Below are 16773 nucleotides of genomic sequence, written 5' to 3'. Positions count from 1 at the left end.
ATTATTCTCTTAATTGGTTGTTCTTCTTTTAGCACTCTCCCTCTCCAATCCATCCTTTACATAGCTGTTAAACTAACATTCTTAAAATGCTCACTTACAAGACCATGTTACTCTCCAGCTCCAAAATCTTCAGTGACTTCCTGTTGTCTTTGAAGAAAGCACAAATTCCTGAGCCTGGTATTTAAAGTCTTCCATAGTCAGCATCTCTTTCATATTATTCCCTTCTATGCTCTCTGTTTCAGTCAAACCATCCAGCTCTCTACTCCCTGAATATAACATTCCATCTCCTGACACCATGCCTTTTGCAAAGGCTGCCCTCTCTGCCTGGAATGCACTCCATTCTCACCTCTGTCACTTTGTATCCTTAGCTTCCTTCCATGTTCAGCTTGTTGCCTGCCATCTCCTATGAGATTTCTTGATACTTCCAGTTATTAGCGATTTCTTCCATCTCAAATTGGCTTGTATTTACCTGAAAAAAATCAAACCATTTATATGGAAACAAGACAGTAAAACCATAGATATGCTAGAAAATTTTGATTGTCAAGCTAACTAGTGACATTATGAGAAAATGCTTTCTTTCAAATAGTGACTACTAAATAGTGTCATTATAATCTCTCTGAGGGCAGGGATCATTTTGTTTTGGCTTTTGTATCACCAGCAGTTAGTATAATACATAGCCAACTGGTGGCATTTAAATAAGCATGTTGAGTAAATGGATGAATGAAATTGGAAGAGTGGATTTGAATTTTGGCCTTTCTACTTGTAAGAATTTGAACAAGTCCCTGCCCTTCTCAGGATACCATTTTCCACATCTGCTGGGTTAGATCTTCTTTAAAATCCTTTGTACTGAGGGCAGCTAGGTGATAAAGTTGTCCTGGAGTCAGCAGGATCAGAGTTCAAAGGTGGCCTCAGATACTTATTACCTAGCTGTGTGACCTTGAGAAAGTCACTTAACCCCATTATCTTACAAAAAAAATCCTTTGTACTTTTTTAATTCCAAAGGGTTCTCTCACAATCCAGCCAGAAAGTTACTAGAACAAAATCACTTTAAAGGAAAGGAGTGTATCTAACTTTCACTTAAGGTGTTCAGATATTCCTGCATCCTCTTCTTTCTCCTCTCAATAATGGTTAGGTCAAATCATTGCTGTCTGCTAGAGGACAGTTGAAAGCCATATGGATTGACAGAATAAATTCTGTCATTTAGAGTAACAGAGAGCTTGCTGTACTTTCTTTTTTGCATAATAAATATGAAAAGATGTTTCAAATGATGGCTAAAGTGGGCATTTATCCATGTGCAGGACATATTCTCTAACTCCTCTGAGGCAGGAATTTGATGAACATATGGGCATTTGATGAACACATAATCATTTTATAAACATTTGTTTTGTAATGCACTCAGCAAAGGCACGGATTTGGTGGGGGGAGTGGGGAAGGGGGGAGTAAGAAGAGGGATTTTTGTAGTCCATCACTTTGAGTGTATTAGCTCATGGCCAGATTAGAAGCAGAAGTCGAAGCTGGACCTATCTGTTGAGCCATAACTGTTTATTTCAAGATGCCTCCCTGTTTTGATAGATATTTCAAGTAGTTGAATTCCATTTTTCACTCTCTCCATCTAGCTCCCAATATCCAAGTGCTTAAGATTCAGAAGTCAGGGCCAGGGAATTCTGATGACTATTTTAATATCATGGAAAATTTTAGCTGTTATTAAATAGCAAGCTGATCTTAAATTTTCTCAAGGTTTATGAGAGTAGTAAATGAAAAATGGGGCACAGATGAGATGTTTACTGGTCTCCTTCTCTTGAACACAAAATCATCCAAGGTGTGTATCATCATTAAATGTTTCATCCTACAAAATGGCTCCTCTCAAAAAACGATATGCTTTTGATTGATTCAGTACTGTCGGGAAAATTCATGATATTATATGAGTGAGAGCTCTATGGGAAGACATCATTAATGCTCAGGATGGATATTCTAACTAGAATAGAAGGGAATCTAGTTTCAGAAACCAGAATAGTTCAGTGGGATGTTTTTGGCCCGTTTTATTTATATTAAAAGGAAGGAAGAATCTTTCCCTTGAAAGACTGAGGTTAAGGGTAGCAAGCTAAGGAGGTTCATGCTAATGCTCCTTTTGGTCAGAGTTCTTTCTAGGATGGGCCAACTGGAGATTCATTTAGGGGTGCTGAAATTTTAAAGGGACATGCATGGTCTCATGGTCATGCTCTAGCCATTTCTAGGGTTGATGGAGATGACAACAGATGTGCTTTCTTCTATCATTCCCTCTGGTTCTTCCTCTGCTGCACCTCCTCTCATGCATTGGGCTTTTGGAGGTCATCCACTATGTTCTGGAGGCATGATGAAGATGCTTTGAAGGAATGGGTCATACTTTTCTTGGAAAATTTAAATCTGACTGCAAGCGTCTAATACAGACTCTAACTGATGGAAAGATGAAGGTCAAGGGGTTTTGGAGATGGGATAATGAAGTCTACTCACACTCTAGCTAAATTCTCCCACAACCTGGCCAGGTCCTACTGGTTTCTTCTCCATAGGTAATCTTCCAAGTCTCCAGCTATGGTTACTTTCCCCCATACTCCATACCTGTGAATTCCTTGTTATAACTCTACAGTTGGGGATATTTTGGGGCCAATTTGCTGAAGGTGAGACTGTTGCACCATTTTCCTGAGGGTCTTCTGGCTTCTTGGAATAAGTAAATATGCTTGTGAAGGTCTCATATGCTCTAATTTAGAGAATATTCTGAGCCAGAAAGAACCTAGAACCAACGGTATCTGATAGGGGGCTTCTAGTGCATCAAAACTATGCCAGCTTTTAATGAGTCTTGTCTGCTGCATTCCCTGGGTAGCTCAGAGCTGTGGGTGCCAGGCATATCCTTGCAACAAGTAATATCTCAAGGGCAGCAGTCTAGGTTAGCCAGTTTGGGAAGGGAGCAGGGATAAGATGGGGGAAGGTTGGAATGTGGGTCATGGTATGAACTAAAATGATAGAACTGAAAGTGTAAGAAAGAATAAAGAGCTTGGCAGCCTTTCATAAGGATAATTATGAGTATTCCTATATTCCCCCTAGAAGAATCCATCCCTTCTCTGACATCCTCTCTCCCTAGAACATGCTAACTCAGATCCAGTGGGAAGGAGAGACCCTGTGCAGAGGACAACTCTCTTTAGATTAGTTCCATGAATGAATGAATGAATGAATGATCATTCATTAATCACTTACTACCTGCCAAGCCCTGGCATATGCAAACAGAAAAGACAGTCTCTGTCTTCAGGGATCTCACATTTTAATATGGAGAAGCCTTCAAGACATGTGCATACAGAAGGTTCCAGTTTCAGATGTTATGGACCTTCCAGGGCTACAGCACTGTAGATGATACAACTTGGGAGAGTGAGAATAATTCCATCCCCTTGCCCCTAGGACTGGCTTTCTTTTTGATTGTGTTTGTAGCTCCAGAATTTATCAGACTTGGCACATACAAAGGGCTAAAATAGATGCTTAATTTCTGATTGACAAGCCTATGAAGGAAGTGCTCCATGTACCTTTATTCCCATTTTCAGAAAAGGGAAAGGTAGTTCAGAATGATTAAGTAGTTAGCCTGTGATTACACACAGAGAGACACATACACATACACATACATATCACACACATTATATGGCAGCATTTGGACCTAGGTTCCCCATAGGAACTGATGTTTTAGCTTATCTGAGTTAGCTATCCTTCCAAACTGAGAGTGAAGAACAAATATAGATCCTAGAATTTTATTTTATAGATAGGGAGACCAAGACTTAGAGAAGGGAAAGTGGTTTGTGTCAGGTTAGGGATAGGATTAGTGAGCAAGTTATTGTCCTGGAAGTCAATTTTCTTGACTCCCAGTACAATTTCTTTCCACCAAACTATGTTACCACAAAAATATTTCACAGGGGATAATCTTCCCCATTAGGTAGACATCACTGGAGAATTAAGGCAGTCAATTTCAGAGAATAGAGATCAGTCTACTCTTTTCTCTTCCTCAATATCCCTTGATTCTTCCACTCAAAGTCCAAGTTCTAGGCATAATTCTGACTTCAGGTAATGCTGAGAAAGAAAGAGCCATGGTCCTCTAATATTATCTCTATCTCTACCACAGCACTCCTCCCAACCTCCTACCCCAGGCTACTTTCTGGATCTGTTCATTTCCCCCTATCTACTTTGTCTTTCAAAAGTTGTGATATTGATTTTCAGGAGCAAAAATGAGTAGATGAGTAGAAAGGGGCCTGTTGTAGGCAGGGGGTTTAGTCAGAGCTAGGAGGGAGGATATGAGGTCCAATAGAATATTCTGTATTCACATATGGCCTGTATATTCAATGTACTCACATATGATTGTCTTTGCTCTGAAATGTTGAGGCTCTTACTCTATTGGTTCAGCTGCCCTGAAGAAATACAATTGAGGACAATTCCCTGGCTGCTGCCATTCTCCCCCAAGGAAGTTAGTCAAGCATGGCCCCAGGTATCAAGCAGAGCAAATAACCCCCACTGCCATGATAACATAGAAAGTGTTCCATTGAGGAGGAGGAAATCAGGATTTCTCAAGATGCACTGGCCACTTCCAGAACTTGGGTGAAAGGCAGCGGGCAGGGGACTGAAAGAAGCCATTGGATCACAGATATAGAGTTGAAAAGTTCCTTAAAGGGCCACTGAGCTAAGCATCTCCATTAACAGATGAGGAATGAGCCCCCAGGAGCTCAAGTGATCTGCCCAAGGTCACATAAACACTCAGAAGTAGAGGCAGAATTTAAATTCAAGGTTTGGTTTTCCAGTTACAGCACCCTTTCTACTGTTCCTTAGAACCTCATTGTTTCTCTTTGACTCAATTCTTACTGAAGGATGTTGAGGATGTCCACTGTGAAGTGGACCCTGCAGTTATTCTTTTTCTCATTTTACAGATGAGCAAACTGAGACTCAGAGATGTCTAATAATTTGTCCGAGGCATAGCCTTAAGAAGCAGGATGAAATACCGACATCTCTATAAGCCACTGTCAAGCTCTTTTAGCTGATGTATCACTTTTTGCAGTACTGCAAGTTGGTTGTATGGCATTTGTTTTTTTATTTACCTTTTTGTTGTCCTCAGTAGAAATCATAGTCCTCTCTTATCCCTACACATCTTTTTAAGGGAAAATAACTGCCGTAAGCTCCTTGAGGGTGGGCTCTTTTTCTTTATGTCTTTTTTGGGGTGTATGGCATGAAGTGGGCTCCTTCTAATCCACATTAGTTGGGTTGGGTTGGGTTAGATCTGATTGACTCCTATTGCATTGTATCGGTTGGATCCATTTAGGTCACCATGAAAGTCATGTCATGTTATCCTGCAAGAGTTCTCTCCTGACTCCAGTGGTCAGTCTGCATGGAATATTGTGCCATTTAATTTGCATTTACGGAGCATTGACCAGGTAGCATGAATATTGCATGCCATTATGTTTCAGCAACCTGATTTGCCATTATGACCCTAATGTTTTAGTGATTTAGAACCTCTAGATTAGGGAGGGTCCATACAAAGAGATTCAATTGACTATGGCATGGTCAATTTACTCTTTGAGATTGACTTAACAATTGCTTGTGTGGCAATCCATCAGAGGCAATGTGCTCTGGTCCAAATGGGTTATTAAAGTAGACAAAAACAGTGTATTGTTTATGGTTTAATCCTTTTTTTTATCTAGGCAACGTCCTGTGAAGTATCTAGAGCAGTCCTATGCAAAGCAGGACACTCAATAAATATGTGCAAACATGATGGACAAAGCAAACTTCCACAAAAGGCCATTGGAAATGAGCAGCCAGACTCTGCTAGAATGGAAGAAAATATATGGCATTTTAATAAGCCCTTTAATTTACATCTTCCAATTGCTGAGATATCTCAGATACCCCAAACTGAATGCAGAATTAAGCTAGGCACTTAGTATTTTAATGGTCTTTTTTGTTTATTTTCTTCATTATAATGGTGACATGCTGTATTGACACACTTTCATTTTGTAGTCTGGTCCCAATGGAGTTTCATTAGACTCATTCCCTCTGTAATCTCACATCACGATGGCATTTATAACAGAGTCTCTACAGATTTCTATTTAAATTATCATGAGATTTTTATGCATTATTTATGTCAAAATCTATCCTGTCAAAATGCATATTTTTGGGAAAAAAATATGGCATTACTTTTATATTTATAACACAAAACTATTCTACAAAAGTCCATTTACTTGGAAACAGAGTTTCTGACCAGTGAAAATGGGTCCATAATTTGGAAAAATTATTACAGTGGCTATTTGAGAGACACATGTTGGAGTTGAGAGAATAATATATTCATATTTTTAAAGAACTCCAGAAAACAAAATGATTATAACTATGTAGGTAACCCCTTGCTCTACAAAGTCAGTCAAAAAGAATGGGACACAAAAGGAAGGAGATATTAGAGCCTGAAAACTCTAGGCTTATAAGCATGATTTGATTCCAGGCAAAATGCTAGAAAGAATTATAAAAAGGATGGTTTGTGAGCATCTACAAAGGGAAGCAGTAATAGCAAGTATCTAGCAAGAATCAAAAGTAGGTCATGACAGATTTACACATTTCTTTCCTTTTTTGACAGTATTCTTTGTTAGATCAGAGGAATGCTATACATATAGAGTATATCAATAAGGTATAAGACATAGTCTTTCATGGTACTTTTATGGTCAATATGGAGATATTAGAACAGGGAAGGAGTTCTTAACCTTGGGGTCTGTGAGTTTATTTTAAAATAATTTTTGATAACTTTCAGTATAATAAGTTTCATATATAGTCATGAGTATTTTGTTTCATGCATTTAAAAATCCATGTTTCTAAAAAGGAGTTGGAGGGGTCCATAAACTTCACCAGGTTGCTCAAAGGATCCATGATACAAAAAAGGAAAGATCCGTTGGGTTAGAGGATAGGCAGATAGATTCAAAACCAGTTAAATGCCTGGTCTCTAAAGCCAATTTTAAGTCTTAAGAACCAAGGAATTAGGATTAGAAATGGAATTGGGGTTTATGAATAAAAAAATTGCTATGGGTGAATAATTGGAAATAAAAATAGACAAACAAGACAGTCTCAAGAGGATGTTATTGTAATAAGAGACTACAATACAAGGCAGGGAAGGGTTTACCTGTAGGCCTAGTGAAAAACTCTTGTGGTCTATAGGCTGCGGCACAAGGCAGCTCTCCAGGGTCATTTCCAATGATAAAACCATTTGAATTTTTGACTTTGTACCATTTGATAGTGCCAACAACATTGGTTTTCAATATTACACACACACAAACACACACACACACACACACACACACACACACACACACACACAAAGAGAGAGTTGCCACTTTGCAACTCCAAATGGACCACTCCCCTAGATGATGGTTAAAGAGGCCTGATCAGTGTAGTTATACTATGTTTCTTAGGCACATGACCCTGGACTTCCTTTTCTTAGATTTGAGAGGAAATGAACATGAATGGTGGTCTCTAATAGATTGCCCTGGAGATTTGTCCTAAGTTGTGAACTATATAATATCTATATCAATGATTTGATTGATTATATAAATGACTTATTTATCAAATAAGATCACAAAAAAGGAGGAGTAGCTAAATTTTATCTGACACATTCAGAATCCAAGATCTCAACAAGTTGGCATAATGGATGATATTTAGTAGCAATGGATGTAAAGTTCTGTTTGGGAATGCAAGGAATCCATGTACTAATACAAGATAGGAGAACAATGGCTGGACAATAAGTTTCTGTGTCAAAGATCAGAGAGTTTAAGTAGACTGAAAAGGTTCAACATGGGTATTTAAAAGTAGCCAAGGAAGAGGATAACCATTGGTCTTTTGGAGAATGGAGATTGTCTTCAGTACTCCTCAGAGTCTGGAAGGCTGGTCATAGAGTCTTCTCTTATTAAAAACCATAATGGACATGTGACAGAAGAAATCTTCAAAGAGTTAAAAATATCCAGAAATTTGGTGTGCATTCTAGAGCATTTGCAATTTCCTCTATCTTACTGTGTGAAGGTCCAGTGATAACTTGCTATTAGTCACCGAGGTCAAAGGGAAAAGATACAGAGGAGGAAGAAACCCTCAAAGCCCAAACCCCAAAATGCTCATGTCTCAAAACTGTGCTATGTAGATAAAGCTCTAAGTAAAAAGAAGCTGAAAACTTTATGCCTGCTGACATGTGATTACTCAGAAAAGGAAGCACCTAGTCTGACTACTTCTGTTAAGCTGTCCTCATAAGAAAGTCTGACAATGACCTTTCAACCAGCAACATGCTTGGGTTTACAGAGTTAGCTTCTTGAGGTAGTTGCCAATTAGGATTTTGGGATCTTTTTTTCCCTAGTCTCTCTGCTCCATTCCATTTGAGCACCCAGTCCTCTCTTTTCTGATGGCATCCCAGTGCCTCCCCCCAACCCCCAATTTTAGCACAAGCAAGTCATCTAATGGACACCATGTCTGTGACTTCTTATGAGTCTCACCTCACCTAGTAGTTCATGTCATTTCCAAATGCTTCCTATGCTTTTGCCATGAGAGTCAAAAAGCCAAGAGAATTTTCCTGCCCATCTCGGTCACTGATTATGAGTTTTGGTTCTTCAGAAGAGAGTTGTGAAAGAGAGTTAGAAGAGGTGTAAAGATGCACCTGACTTGCCACTGTAGTCCTCCAATGAATGTCATTTTTCCATGGATTGCTTTGGCCTACTGGAAGGGGTTTTAGGAAGAGCAGAGACATACTATAACTGGCATCTCTAGTCCCTGATAAGCAGCATGAAAGGTGTTCTCAAATCCCCCTCCCACTTTTTACTAGAAACAAATTCAGGCCTTGGAGCTCAGAGTATAAGTTCCCATGATAGAAGAAGACATTGGACAATATTCCCATGGGATATGAGGCAGAAACATTGGGAAACAGGATCCGGGAAGACAGAGGTTCAAGGACATCATAAGCCATTGCTGGGGAAGCTATCCCTAGAGGAGGGGTATGGGCATCGCTGTCCTAGAAGAAGGATATCTGAAGGAGGCAAGAACCTTGTCTAGTGTTTTTTAGTTTAACTTATTATTCTTGTTAATTAGATGCTAAGCTCAGTTGTTTCTATATGATGAAGGCTTATAAATACACTCATAGTTGGACTACCCTTAGCCAAACTTCAAAGAGTTCCACCTTAGATCTACCTCCAGTAAGCTAATTATATACCCCAGGCAAGGTATACAGATGTGCTCCCACATCTCAATAGTATAGATGGCAAAAGAAACCCAAATATTATTTCATTACTTCTTAACTTTGCCTGCCTTACCCTCTTTAGAACTCTGAACAGAAATACAATAAATCCATAGATCGACCCTCTTGGCATCAAGTCACCTTAGGCTGCTAGTCTCCTTCTGACTTCACAACTGTGCTCTTGTCCCTGATCCCTTACCTTCTCTGTTGGAACCAATCTTACAGCTATATGGACTTGTCCCAGTAACTGAGGCCTCCATCTTGCTTCTACTATGTTCACGTCATTGGTCATACCTTCCTCATCCCCTCTTTGCAATCAAGAACTGGAGTCCTGTCTTGTTTTAAGTAAGGCAGCCTTTTCAGGGATAACAAATCCTAGGATTTTCAACATGGAAGGGAGCCTAGTCAAATGAGAAAAAGTCTAAAGCACTTTGTAAACCTTAAGTGGTAAAACTTAACACATTATCTAGCATATAGTAAGAGCTTAATAAATGTTTGTTGATTGATGTAATGAATGCTCATTACTATTATTCTTATTAATAATAAACATCTACTTGCCCCTTCTCCCCTAATATTTATAAATGAGACAAGGAAATGAAGTCTAGGACATCCTGGGACCAGGCCCCAGACCTGTTGCCAGCCATGACAGGGTTTTTTTCATTGCAGATGCTAGCCAGCACAGAATGATTTAGGCTCTGTAGGCTCTGAACACCAGTCTTGCTGCTACAGTCTCTTCCCACTCCAGACCAGCCAGATTCAGCTACCAAAATGATCTTCCCAAAATGCAAATCTGACAATGTTCCCTTCCCTTCCCCACCCTTTTAAAATTCAATGACTCCCTTGTGCTGCCTCCAAGATCAAATACAAAATGCCTTATATGGCATCCTAAATCTTTCATACCCTACCCCTTTCTTACTCTTTTAATCTTCTCTAGTTTACTCCCATCCCATCCACTATGATCCAGGGATACTGGCTTCCTTACTCACAGAAGATAATCCATCTCCAGACTCCAGGCATTTTTACTGATTGTATTCCGTGTCTGGAATGCTCTCCCTCCTCATCTCTGCTTCTTTTCTTCCATGGCATGCAATTTGGTTAGTAATAAGTATTGATCTCTCATTACATACACTGTCTCCACTCATTGCTGCCCAATTTTCCTGATGTCAAGGACCTGTATTCCAAAGTTTTTTTTTTAGGTTTTTGCAAGGCAAACGGGGTTAAGTGGCTTGCCCAAGTCCACACAGCTAGGTAATTATTAAGTGTCTGAGACCAGATTTGAACCCAGGTACTCCTGACTCTAGGGCCAGTGCTTTATCCACTGCACCACCTAGCTGCCCCTGCCCAAGTTTTCTTATGCTCAAACCACTTGACCCATTTTCCTCCTAACCTTCTGGGACCTTTTGAGATTGCTTATACCTCTCTAGTGAAGTCTCACTTTTGTCTTCATACCTAATTGGCCCCAGTGCTGGCAAAACTGGCTTGAGTAGTCCACTGTTTTGGGTTTAGGTTACAGGTGTGGAGGTTTAGTATTTTTTAGAGAAGGGGAGCTTCCAGACCCTAGGTTCTGATTTAAGAGTCATGTAGGACCTAGGAGATTACAATTTGTTTATTAGATAATTTATATCATCAATGTGGCATTGCTTCTCAATTCCATGCTTTTGGAAATTATTCATTATATATTTTGAATCCCCTAAAACTAGCACAACACAATTAGAGTGGAAAAGCAAGTGGTTATTAGCTGAATAAGTCTGGAATACACTGGGGTCCCTTTGTGTGTATGGTGCTAGGTTGGGAACTTTTGAAATCTCTGAACCTTTTCTGCCTTTGAAAATTCCCCTGGTGTCTTGATGCCAGACCCATTCATTTTCTCTAGTCCAATCCTAGGGTCCCAGGAAAATGACTTATGATGGTAGAGTCCTTTTCTCAACATTACTGTCAACCAGAAAAAAGAGGAGGAAAAAACCCCAAACATTGAAGCATTCCAAATAAATTCTTTTCCAGCCGGGAGCTCCTTACCTAGGAAAGTTTTATAATCTATTATAGAGTTTCAAGAGTAAATCTAAAACTGCCATGAAAGTGCCTTTGCACTGCAAAGAAAGCCTTGGGTAAACTTCTCATGTGCTTCCAAATTCCCTTTACTCAATAAATCAGGTGAGGGCTGTGAGATTCACAAACTCACCAAGGCAAGCAAGGATGGTTTGATTTTACTCTTGAATTAAAAATGAGGCCCTCCATGGCCAAGAAGTGCAGATCCTGGGAAGGAAGCTCTTTTGAAAGCAATCAGAAAGGTAGTGTTGCCTAATGGAGAGAACAAAGTAAGGGGTTGTGGAATCTTCCATGGTGCCTTGGTTTATCGCTTATGCTGAGTATGGCACTTAGCTCTGTGGAACATTAAAAAAAGTTTAATGAAGTCTTCTGGTTTTTTATATCATAGTTATTTCTAAAAATAACCTTTTACTTCTCTTGAAACCCTCCCTTGAGTATGTAAGGGGGAACTTAAGCAAAAATACTTGATGTGGTGACCTCATATGACCATGGAAAAGGCATTAGAACTTGGTAGTCCCAAACATCTCTGATGAGAGAAGAGAAATATGTTTCATAATTCTTGGTTTGTCAATTATTCAGGGTTTGACTTTCTTTGAATTGTAGTTGCAACCATTGTGCATATTCTTTCATTTCTATTTATTTCACTGGGCATAATTTTGGACAGATATTCTCATGTTTCTCTGAACTCCTAATATTCATAACTTATTGCACCAGAATATTCCATTACATTTGTGTACTATTGTACACTCAGTCAGTCCCCAAAGTTGTTTCCAAATCTTTGTTATCATAAAAGTGTTGTTATGAATATTTTGGGGTAGCCTAGACTTGTTGTTTCTGTCTTTGGGCTCCTAAGATTATATTAGCAAAGAGTTTCTAAATGTAATGCCACACAGATATCTAGAATGATTAGGTCAGTTTTCTGATACCCGAGACTGAAAATACACTTGCCTTTTCTTCATCTGACTTCATGGTTTTTAAGGAATAGCAATGACTATCAAATGTTTGGACATTCAATTTTCAAAGACCTAATGCAACTAAAATAACAGCAGGTGATTGAAGGACTCCTTTGGGGTGGTAAAAAGTAGGGTTGAGTAGGGTTGTACCACATGTAGCCTCCCGACACTGATGTTTAGCTAGTCTCCTTAAGTGAATAATTAAGTATATCTCAGAACTATTTTTTTGACTGGTTGGATAGGAATTGGTATGCCTTTTGGTCTCTCTCCTTGGATCCTGGACTATGTTGGTAAGCATGTCAAATGCCCTTGAAAAGAGGCATGTACATGATCAATTACATGGTCTTGTTAACCCTGAACCCGACTCTTTGATGTTCATGGATTCAAACATTAACAGGCAGACACACACACAAACATACACACACACACACACACACACACACACACACACACACACACACAGATTTTCTCTCCTTTGCCCCTTATTTGGGGAGAAAAAAATGGCAGCTGAGGTCTGTGGTATTCTCAATGAACATAATGTGTATTCTATTTTAATAGCATTTTATGGTCACCATTTTTTATTAATGCATGCTGAATACGCTCTGCTTTTTATTGTGAATAACCAATAAAGGATAGCAGTAAAAATAGTCATAACACTATACCACTTTCTTCCATACTTTTATCTCCTACTGTAAACTTTGATGCCGCTCAGAAATGCAATTAAAGTAAAATGAACTCACAAAGAAAACATTTAGACCAATGACAGCAGCCAGTTCAACTCCCTATGGTTTCTTTCACTGGGTGTGTTAATAATAGTTCCATGTTTGCCTGGCTTTTTTAAAAATAGAATCTCCCCTTCTTCTAATGATCTAATAGCAAGGATTAAAAACTACCCACACATTTTGAGAAGATGTCTCGTTGACATCTGGACTTGGGGGGATTTGATGAGAAATGTTCATTTCTCATTGAGAGAACAAAAGGCTAATCTGAGATGTCAATACTACACTCATTCATTCAACATACACTGAGCCATGCTATGAAGGAAGTTAAAGGTTACTCCAGGTGGAGGTCAGAGAAAAGTACATTCCATAGATGGGTGACTCCTGAAGATAAAACATGGAGGCTGGAGATGGCAAATGCTATATGGAGAGCAGTTAGCAGGACAAGTTGAGTAACCTGTGATAGGCAAGCAATCCATAAGCAGTTAAAAAACACTTATTGTATAAGGAGATGGGGATGCAAATGCCAATAAAAGGAAAAACAGTTCTTGCTCTGTCTATGAATGGAAGGACCATCCATTTTGAAAGGGAAGTGAGCTTCAAGGTCATCCAATCCACCTCTTCCTCCTCCTCCTTCTCCCTCCATCAGTGAGCATTTAACTGATTCATCCCCAGTCACACAAATAGTAGAAATAGGCCCTGACATCATTTACTCTTCTGGCTTTAAATCTTTGTAGGGCTTGGGACTTAATAAATGCTTGTCAATATTGCCTCTGTTACAAATTAAAATTAAAATATTTTAAAATATTTTTTGAATGTGACCTATATCTACTAAATTGTTGTTAGGTGTTGCAGGGGAAACCAAATTGACACCAGGAACATTGTCATTGTTGTTGCAGTTTAATTGAACTTCAACTTGGTTTCCTCATTGTAAAGTAAGTGGGTTGCCCTTTAGATGACTTTTTTTGGATGTTTACATTTTCTTTATATGAACATTTCTTTAATTTATTTATACATTACTAAAATAGTCTTGTTGTAAGAGTAAACATAATCCCCCCTCCTCCCACAAAAATAAAAAACAAGTGAAAGGAAGAGGAAAAATGTGCTTCAGTCTGTATTCCAATACCATCAGCTCTGTCTCTGAGGTGGATCACATTCTTTATCATAAGTCCATCAGAGAAGTTACTTCTGTATTTGATGCTGCTGATTGTAATGCCTTCCATCCATTTCTCACCACTACCAATTATTATATTTTCTCTCTCCTTTCATTTGTCCCTTATCAAAAGTGTGCTGTAGGGGGCGGCTAGGTGGAGCAGTGGATACAGCACCAGCCCTGGAGTCAGAAGTACCTGGGTTCAAATCCGGACTCAGATACTTAACACCATTTGCCTTACAAAAACCTAACAAAAAAGTGTGCTGTAGGACAGCCCAGTGGTACAGTGGACAGAGCATTGGCCCTGGGGCCAAGGGACCCCAAGTTTACATCCCACCCCAGTGACCCACCATCCACCCATCCCCGTGGTCCCAGACAGGCCACCCAATCCCACCTCCTTGCAAAAAGTAAAAAAGAAAATGTGTTATATCTGACTATCTTCTTTCATGATCTACCCTCTGCTCTAACCCCTAACTCCCCCCTTGCTTGCCCCATCCCCTTTCTCCTATCCCCTTTCTCTCCTTTTTCTTCTAGATTTCTATGCCCTATTAAGCATGTGTGTGTATGTTGTTTCCTTTCTGAGCCATTTCTGATAAGAATGAAGGCTTCCTCAATCCCCATTACCTTCCCCCCTTCCATACCATTGCAATAACTACTTCTTGACTCTATTATATGAAATATCTTAGTCTATTCTACCTCTTCTTTCCTTTTTCCCAGTATATTTCCTTTTCACCCATTGACTCTATTTTGAAAATATATTATATCTCCAAATTCAGCTCTCTCCTGTGTCTCGATTATAAAAGCTCCTTCTAACTGCTCTAATAAATGAGAAGGTTCATATTTGTATTATCAGTATCATCTTCCCATGCAAGAATACATGCAGTTCATCATCATTAAGTCCCCCAAAATTTACCCTTCTTGTCTACTCTCTCTATGCTTCACCTGAGTCCTGTACTTGAAGATCAAACTTTCTATTCAGCTCTGGTCATTTCAACAGGAATATTTGAAAGTCCCCTGTTTCTTTGTAAGTCCATCTTTTCCCCTGGAAGATGTTCAGTTTTGCTGGGTAGGTGAGTTTCAGTTGCATTCCAAGGTCTTTTGCCTTCTGGAAAATCATATTCCAAGCCCTATGCTCCCTTAATGTGGATGCTGCTAAGTCCTGACTGCAGCACCACAATGTTTGAATTGTTTTGTTCTGGTTGCTTGTAGTATTTTCTCTTTGACTTGGGATTTCTGGAACTTGGCTATAATATTCCTGGTGGTTATTATTTTTGTATCTCTTTCAGTAGGAGAGCAGAAGATGCTCTCAATTTCTATTTTGACCTCTGCTTCTAGGATATCAGGACAATTTTCTCTTGTGCATCTGTTTTCCAGATCCGTTGTTTTTTCAATGAAATATTTCATTGAATTTCACGTTTTCTTCTAGTGTTCATTCTTTTGATCTTGTTTAATTGTGTCTTGATTCCTCACAAAGTCATCAGCTTCCTGTAGCTCCATTCTACAATTGAAGAATTTGTTTTCTTCAGAGAGCTTTCTTATCTCCTTTTCCACCTGGCCAATTCTGCTTTTAAAGATATTTTTCTCCTCATTAACTTTAATATATATATTATTCAAGGCAATGGATTTAAGTGACGTGCCAAAGGTTACACAGCTAGGCAATTATTAAATGTCTGAGGTTGAAGTTGAACTCAGGTCTTCCTGACTCCAGGGCCAGTGGTCTATCTACTGTGCCACCTAGTAGCCCCTCCTCATTAACTTTTTGAACTGTTTTTTTCCATTTGACCTAAACTGTTTTTAGAATGATATTTTCTTCAGCTTTTTTTGGATCTCCTTGACTAAGATGTTGACTTGGTTTTCATGTTTTTCCTGCATCTCTCTTATTTCTCTTCCCAATTTTTCCTCTACTTCCCTTCCTTAGTTTTCAAAATCTTTTTGAGCTCTGAAATAGCCTGAGACCAACTCTTATATTTCTTGGAGAATTTGGATGCAGAAGCTGAAACTTTCTTGTCTTCTGATTATGTGTTTTGGTTCTCCATGGGACCAAACTAATTGTCTATGGTCAGGTTTCTTTTTTCTGTTTACTCATTTTCCCATCCTGTGCCTGGTTTGAGGTGCTTCCTCAACTTTTGAGCATTATTGGGATACCCTGCAAGGACCTCAGTTTGTTCAAGGTCTTATGTGATGCTCTGACTCCTCTCCTGCTTGTGCTCAGTCTATGGATGGCAATAGGGGGGCCCCAGACTGCAACCAAGGTCTGAATATGGACAAAGCAAAAGAGTCCTGTCTCAGGGCCAGAGGAGAGACCTTGACAGTCTCTCCCTACCCCCTTACATTTCATGGGCTGAGCACTGTGGTCACAGCTGCCAGGCAGCTCTATGCACCTGCTTCCATTTCCTGGGATCTGGGCTACACTGGGAGCTACAGTTCCACTGATGGCTGTGACTGCCCTGAGGGCCATACCAGCTCCCACACACTGAAGTCGAGGTTTCCGTACTGATCTTCAAAGTTGTGTTTTGTTCCCTGGGTTGCCAGGTCAGGAAACTGCTTCTACTTCCAGGAGCCAGCACTCCCCACGATCCAGGCACAACAGCCCAGAAGACTGGAGCTCCTTCACTCTGGCATCATAATTCTGGCTGTGCTGCCCCCCCTTTCACCCCC

The 16773-nt window shown here is 39.6% G+C and overlaps 1 protein-coding gene across 1 annotated transcript in view; it reads right to left on the bottom strand.

The window, feature by feature from the left end:
- LOC141498687 (oxaloacetate tautomerase FAHD1, mitochondrial-like) overlaps positions 1-16573 on the bottom strand; it is a 60274-nt gene extending 43701 nt beyond the window's left edge. Inside the window, 1 exon segment of the mRNA XM_074201849.1 lies at positions 16447-16573. Coding sequence (XP_074057950.1) covers positions 16447-16573 — 127 coding nt within the window.
- Positions 16574-16773: the final 200 nt, after the last annotated feature.

The sequence above is a fragment of the Macrotis lagotis genome, chromosome X (assembly GCF_037893015.1).
Source record: "Macrotis lagotis isolate mMagLag1 chromosome X, bilby.v1.9.chrom.fasta, whole genome shotgun sequence".
NCBI classification, from domain to species: Eukaryota; Metazoa; Chordata; class Mammalia; order Peramelemorphia; family Peramelidae; genus Macrotis; species Macrotis lagotis.
This window is presented reverse-complemented; position numbering and strand designations above follow the sequence as displayed.